Source organism: Mus caroli, unplaced genomic scaffold, assembly GCF_978045245.1.
Source record: "Mus caroli unplaced genomic scaffold, Mus_caroli_1 scaffold_16, whole genome shotgun sequence".
In the NCBI taxonomy this organism is placed as follows: Eukaryota; Metazoa; Chordata; class Mammalia; order Rodentia; family Muridae; genus Mus; species Mus caroli.
This window is the reverse complement of record NW_028227271.1, coordinates 28,449,532-28,456,855: the sequence shown is the minus strand read 5'-3', so window position 1 is coordinate 28,456,855 and position 7,324 is coordinate 28,449,532. Positions and strand designations below refer to the sequence as shown.

The following is a 7,324-nucleotide window of genomic DNA, read 5'->3' as shown; positions in this document are numbered from 1 at the left end:
TAAGGTTAGTGGCAGCTTGTGGCATCATGTGTGGTCTTGGTTGGGGTCAGTTCCAATGACCCTACTATGACATCCTCCGAGGCCCAACACCTGGGCTTTCACACTCCTGCCTCGCGCGGAAATGAGGGCCTCTGTCGGGCTTTTCGGCTAATTTGAAAGCAGATCGTCCAGACTGGACTGTGTTGGGCCGTTGGACAGACACCCTCTGCGGGGAAGCTACAGGGCTTAATGGCTTTGAGCGTCAAGAGGCCACCGAGGTGTGGTCCTCCGGGGTCCAGAGACTCCCGGAATTGGGGGGCGGGGCCTCCCAGAGACAGAGCACTTCCGGCCGGCGCGAACGAGCGGTCTCCTCCCATTCTCAAGGTGAGTGGTCGCTCCTCCCAGTGGTTCCATCTCGGACTCTTCCTTTCATTCGCGTAGGTGCCTGCCTGTTTCTCCTGCAGTGACTTCGGTCACCCCAAGCCCGAGTCCTCTGAGTGGTTTCAATCTAGGGGACCCAGTAGGGCGGCCCCACAGTGTCCGCCCAGCGCCTGCACCCAGCGTCTCCGCCTCCTGGTGTGTGCTGTTGCATCTCGCCCCAAGTCATCCTCTCTCCCCCTTGTCACTTTGTGGAAGAAAACCAGGCTCTCTCTTTGGCCCAATCCCCAACACCTCAAAAAAGTGTTGAGGTGTGAGGCATGCTAAGAAAGCGGTTTAACTAACTGAGCCTGATCCCCAGCCTGGAAATACGTCTTTGATACACACACTCACACAACCCCTGTGAGTGCTACTATGGGAAATCTGGGCTTGGGGATAGCAGCCTCAGACTCTTCAGGTTTCGAGGAAAAGGTTACCCTCTGGAAATGTATCCCTTCTGGTTTTCATGAAATAACCCCCTTTAAAATTAGATTTAGAATCCTGACGCCTCACACTGTCTGGAGCCAGAGCCCCAGTTGTGGTGCAGGAGTATTTGCTGTTAGAATAAGCATTCTTTTCTCTGCAGGCTATATTGGGATAAACATTTAGGCTACGGTACTGAGAAGCCGGGATGGGGCTCAGTTGGTTGAATTGCTTGCTTAGCCTTGCTGGGGAGGCTGCCTGTAATCGTGCCCGTTTCACTTTGAGCAAGCATTCAGGCCCTTGCACCATGGGCCCCAAAGCTCCTCAGGAGGTCACCTGCCTTTTCTTGGCAATGTTCTCTTGCTAAGAAGAGAAGCTAAGGCTCACCTAGGACCACTCAGGACCTGACATGGTGCTCTTCAACAACAATCCATTCCCACCTTCTGCCTTGGTTTTCGTTTCCCTCAGGTCCCAGGTGCCTCCCTGAGCAGGGCTCGGGAAGGCTTCTCTAGAGGATGTTGAAAAGTCCCTTCCTGTCTTATCACTCAATCGTCTCTCATCACCAGGGACACCTGGAGACCAGCACCGTGTGGCACTCCAATGGGCACCCTCCCGGTATTTGCTCCAGACTGCTATGCCCCTCTGCCCCATTTCTACCCCATGAGATTGACCTGATCCGTGTTTTGGCTAGCTCAGCACTGGGGCCTCTGGGAGGAGCCCTAAGGCAATGGTGGAAGATGGCAGTGGTAGAGGCCACCCTGACTGACCCCAGGGAACAGCCCCCGGGTATGTTTCTTCCTCAGTGTCTTAGTCAGGGTTTCTATTCCTGTACAAACATCATGACCAAGAAGCAAGTTGGGGAGGAAAGGGTTTATTCAGCTTACACTTCCACACTGCTGTTCATCACCAAAGGAAGTCAGGACTGGAACTCACACAGGACGGGAAGCAGGAGCTGATGCAGAGGCCATGGAGCAATGTTACTTACTGACTTTCTTATAGAACCCAAGACTACCAGCCCAAGGATGGCATCACCCACAATGGGCCCTCTCCCCTTAATCACTAGTTGAGAAAATGCCTTAAAACTGGATCTCATGGAGGCATTTCCTCAAGGGAGGCTCCTTTCTCTGTGATAACTACAGCTGTGTCAAGTTGACATACAAAACCAGCCAGTACACTCAGTATAAAAGGAAAAATGGCCTCAGGATGGGCCCAGTTTTAGGAAGAGAAGATCTCCCTCTGCCAGCACATCCTAGACCAGGAAGAGAGGCATCTCAGGAGACCAGTGAAGCTTCCCATGTGCTTCAGGGATGAAGCCTCTGGACTACATGGTCTCTGATACTTGAGGCATGCTCAGTGCCAGTGAGGAGAAGACCCCACATAGGACCAGCTCTCTGTGCAGGCCTAGACATCTCATGGCTGATCCAGTAAGGCTGAGCTTTGTGGAAGGCAGCTGTGTTCTGTGCCAGGCTCTCTTAGGTGATGCCAAAGCCCAGCCACAGCTTATAGATGGACATTCACGGATGAGGACAGAGATCACACCTCCCTGGGGAACCATAGGGGTCAACCCCAGACCATGTAGGGACCCCAAGCCCTGACCTGTCTGCTGCCTGGCTACAAGGACCCTTCTGCCTATTCCTAGAACAATTCTTAGACAGGACCTGACAGCATTATGCTGTTCCTGGTATGCCTGGGAAACAAGTAAATGAAGTGGATTCCGGACTAAGGGATGGTTGTTGGTGGCAGGGACTTTACAAAGTCGTAGTGGAGCTTGGGAAGGTGCTGAGTGTCTGGAGGTAGATGAGGGAATGGCCATCGCCCCTTGCACAGATAAACAGGTGACAGGTGGTCTCTATGCCTGCTTCCTAGCTACCAGTGAGGTCAGGGCTGCCTCTAAGATTGCAAGCTATTCTCCTACTTTCAAAGGCCCATGCATCCCACTCTTGTTTGTCTTCTTTTGGTTTTGGAGGAAAAGGGCCTCACAGCACCGTCTCCCTGCCTTAGCCCCCTGAGTCTCTGGGATTACCGTGTGTCACACCATTTGGGCTCATCCCGCACATTCTTTACCAGAGAAGACCCCAGTGTTCTGAAACCCGCCTGCAGTTCTTCCAGGACTTCTTGGAACCTTCTCCCAAATGGGCCCATGCAGAATATCTAGGTCCCAGCAACCTGCAAAGCAAACCTTTTACACGGTCATTTCAGGCTCCTTTGGAAGTAGCAGAGGTGAAGAAAGCATAAGGAAAGGGCACCCAAGGGTCCCTATGCCAGGGGCCTACAAGAAAGGCTCCAAACCACAGCCCGGTCCACTCTGGCTAACCTACAAGCAGTAGGCCAGTCTCGGCTGTATGGGATAAATGGTCCTTCTAGGGTCTCTCTGCCCTTACAGGCACAGATCACGAGCCGGGGCTGACTTGTGATGCTAAGAATTGAGAAGATGGGACCAAGGGGCAGCCACAGGGCTGAGTGCAAAGAGCAAGGATGGGTGGAAAGGAGGCAAGACCACAGTCAGCCAGGGCATCAGCAAGCATGGGGCAGGCACAAGAGCTGTCTGGGCAGCCGGGCTTGTGCTTGCCTTACAGAATTGAAGGAGAATGAGTTCCCAAAGCCAGGACCTCGGGAGGGTTTACTTGATGGGCAAGACACCTCATCCATCTTTGGGGGCATAAGGGGATGCTGCATGGGTGAGGAATGTACTGTGTGTCAGGGTCTTCGCCCCAGAGCCTTGGAGTCTTACGTTCTGGAAGGAGGAAAGCCTTGGAGTCTTACGTTCTGGAAGGAGGAAAAGGCAGGATGCTGCCCTCCGGAGAGTAGGGCGTGAGCCTTAGTCCCTCCCTCCAGGCTCTCCCTGTTCCAGCTCTGAGGTGCCTTCCCGGACAGCAGACCCAGACCTCCAAGACATAGAGGAAGTGAAGATCACCAGAGACACCTGGCTTGGTGAGTGAGCAGCCTGTAGGCCTCAGGCAGCCTTGGGAGCCCCCAGCTGGATGCAGTATAGCACTTCTCTGGGTGTGCTAAGGGCCAGGCCATCCTTCCTGGGTCTCGGCTTGGGCCTAGCTTCAAGCCTAGCTACCGTTTTTTTGTCTACTCATAGACGCTGGGTGGGCGGGGGTTGACTGTGACTGTGACCCAGGCCATTGCTGGTCCCTACGGAGCTGTGAATGAGGTCTCGCCCCATCCAGATCTGATCTCTTTGGCAGGGTAGGCCTTAGGCATTCTTGCCACCTGACTCTCGTGGGGTAAAATGAGTATCTTCGCAGCCATCTCAGCCTGAAGGACCACTTTCGAGAGTTCTCAAAGCCCCAGGTCCTTGCTAGCTCTTAATAGCAACCTGTACTTCCTTTTCCCAGCTAAGAGAGGTATCACAGGACTAGTTAACCACCACTGAGGCTCCTACAGGACAGGGACCTGGCTGCTCCTGGCACACCCCTCCCCCCACCTTACACCCCCCCTCCCAGCCTCTCCACCCCTCTGAAGAGTCCCCCATTCAGGCTTTCCCTGGGCTCAGCTCCCAGAGTGCTACAGTAGGGGTGAGACTGGGAACTACCTTAGGCCGTTTCTCTTTTTAGACTCTGAGTGGGAGTCTGAGAAAACTCCAGCCTCTCGCAACTCCTGCAGTCGTGGAGATGGGTTGGCCTCAGATGGAAGGGCACTGAGGGGCCTCCAGAAGAGCCTTCCCGGCATGTCTAAGTGTGGAGACAGCGTTAGCCAGGAATGTACCTTGGAGCAGCCAGCAGGCTTGCCTCCAGGAGCCATGCCCTGCTCTCAGAAAAGAGACACTTGGCACATGGCACTCTTGCCCCAGGGACAGAGGGTAGCGCCAAGAAGACTGCTGAACTAGGCAGTAGTTTAGGTCGAGACTGCCAGCAGAGGGACCCACAGGGCATCAAGGCACACCCCTGTGAGGCCTGTGATAAGAGCTTCAAGTACAACTCTCTTCTGCTAAAGCCCCAGCGCAGCCATAAGGGAGAAGCCCTACGCCTGCCACAAGTGCCGCAAGGACTTCGGGAGCTGGTGGGGCTTCGTGCAGCACCTCCGCATCCACACAGGCGAGAAGCCCTATGAGTGGGGTCAGTGCGGCCTGGCACTTCACAGAGCACTTGCGCATTCACAATGGCGAGAAACCCTACAAGTGTGGCGAATGTGGTCACGCCTTCAGCCAGAGCTTCAACCTGGTGCGCCAACCAGCGGCTGCACACTAGGGAAAAGCCGTATGTCTGCAGCCAGTATGTCTGCGGCAAGGCCTTCATCTGGGGCTCGGTGCTCATCGAACAACCAGCTCATTCACACCGGCGAGAAGCCCTACAGGTGTGAAGACTGGGCAAGGCCTTCCGAGGACAGTCGCACTTACGGACCCACACGGGTGAGGAAGCCCTTCACCTGCGACACCTGTGGCAAAGCTTCTGGCCAGAGCTATCAGCTCATCCAGCACCGGAGGGTGCACTACCACGAGTAGCGCTCACCCCAATAAACTGGGTAAACCTGCTCCTACCGAATGAGATGGGTATGCTTTATAGGGACCCGGCAGGACATGTCCTGTGTCCAGGTGTGATGGCCAAAGAAATTCCATTTCCTGGTAGGTATTCAGCTTGGAACCCACTAGCCACTTCTCTGTGACTCCCGCTCCTGGAAGATCCCAGTAACCCTGACTCAGTCACTCCCACTCAGAAATGTACAGCCAGGACCATCTACTTGTTATGACTTCTTTGGCTTCTGTAACTTGCATATGCAGATATTCAGGCCTATTTTGAGGTCGCCCCTGACTACCTAACCTTGGCAGAGCAGCACAGCTCCTGGCTTGCTTGTGCAGACACTCAGTGTGGGTTTCCTCATTACAAATCCTTCCGCCCCCTTGCACAGCAGTCTCTAGTTTGGCTCAGAGACTAGTGTCCTTCTAGCGGTTTCAATAAATTTAACCAACTATAATCTGGATGGAGTCTGTGGTCTTTTCCTGGGATTCTTGAACTCTATAACATTTGGGGGGCTTGTCCAGGATCCCTGGGAGCCCCCATACATAGGGTCAGGGGGTTCAAGATAGGTCCTAAGCTGGGTGCGGCCTGTGAAAGCCTGATATCCAGGCTACTACAAATTAAGAGTCACCAGTCAGTGCCAGGCCCTAGATGGGGGCGAGCACATTGTGGCCTTGGAGGCCCTGTGGAACTCCAGATTGACCATTGCAGATTTGTAAGCAGAACAAAAGGAAACCTTCCTGGCCAACGCATATTGGAACCTCAGAGCAATTGGTTAGTTTTTCTGCAAGTCCCGACATCTGGGTAGCTAAGGGGGAGATCAGACGTGATCATACGCCCAGTCTACAGGGACAGAGTCGGGGACATCCTGCTGTCCTCCAGTTCTGGCATATGAGTGAAGATTATCACCTCAGGTCTGTTTTTGTCTGGTCTCGAAGGACTGTGTAGACATTTTTTTGTTTGGTAGCCCTGTGTTTTCCAGTATGCTGCTGAGTTTTGCTGCACCATGGGAAACCAAACCTTACAGATGCCGCCCCTCGCCGCTGCAGGTTCCCAGCTCACCCCTGGAGCTTGCTGCTCCCCAGCTCCCTTCAGGAGCTCGCTCTGCCTCTCTTGTTCACTTCCTCCTTCAGCTTACTCTGCCTATAACCATGGCTAACTACTTGCCTCTCCTCGTCTAGTCCTAGGAGCTCCCTGCTCTGTCTCTGTCTCTGTCTCTCACTGGCTCGCTGGAGCCTGTTTAAGTTCCACAGGTACATCAGGCACCTCCTGTTAGCATTCCTTTTCTCTCTGCTTCTTTTTCTTGCTTGTTTTCTCTCTTAGCTGGCTCCTATCTCTGCCCATGGAGGTCTGGCTACTGCCGCCCCACCCCCACTCCCTTGCCCAGCACAGCCCTTACAGGCACCATAAGCCCTCTATTCTTCCACCAGCTGCTCGCTGTGCCTGTGGCTCACACCCGAAGGTCTTCTCTCTAAGCCTTCTTTGTTCTCTGCCTGCTTTGGTCACCAGATTTTAGTTTCGCAGGGATTCAGGGGTCTTTTAGGTATGAATGACATTGAAATCTTCTATGCTGTCCTACTTTATTAAAAGCTGGCTCTGTGTTGGATTTACGGCCCCCTCTCTTGACCCAAGCATGCTTGTTTAAAAGTTTCCCCCAGAATCTCTGTCTTGGGTCAGACAGGCCTCCTGCCTCTGTCAGCAAAAGGAAAAACCAAACAGCCCAGGAAAAGACGCCAGGTGCTTTAAAACAGCTAAAAAGTAGACTCTCCAGTGGGAGTTACAGCTGCTTACCGCTTCTCCTTTCCTCAGCTTTCCTTAGCTCTCTCAGACTTTTGTCAAAATACAAACGTATCTCAAGACTTGTAAGACTATTATATAAACTTTCTGTGCCTTAAAATTTGTAAGTTTATTGGATATGGTTAAAAATCTGTGAACACAAAAGCAACCTGATGCCAACACTTTCTGGGTTCCCACAGGTGTCGTTTTTATCGTTCTCTGTTTAGTGGCCTCTAGGTTACAGATACTTACACTGTTCTGCAACT

The 7,324-nt window shown here is 53.2% G+C and overlaps 1 protein-coding gene across 1 annotated transcript; it reads left to right on the top strand.

Moving 5' to 3' along the window:
• Positions 1-327: 327 nt before the first annotated feature.
• Positions 328-5,739, top strand: Gli4 (GLI family zinc finger 4). Its single transcript, XM_029469451.2, is given in 11 exon segments — positions 328-363; positions 1,386-1,605; positions 3,655-3,750; positions 4,383-4,607; positions 4,610-4,781; positions 4,783-4,896; positions 4,898-4,994; positions 4,996-5,085; positions 5,087-5,129; positions 5,132-5,181; positions 5,183-5,739. Coding segments are annotated over 10 exon segments (1,023 nt in total). The 5' UTR covers positions 328-363; positions 1,386-1,556; the 3' UTR covers positions 5,270-5,739.
• Positions 5,740-7,324: the final 1,585 nt, after the last annotated feature.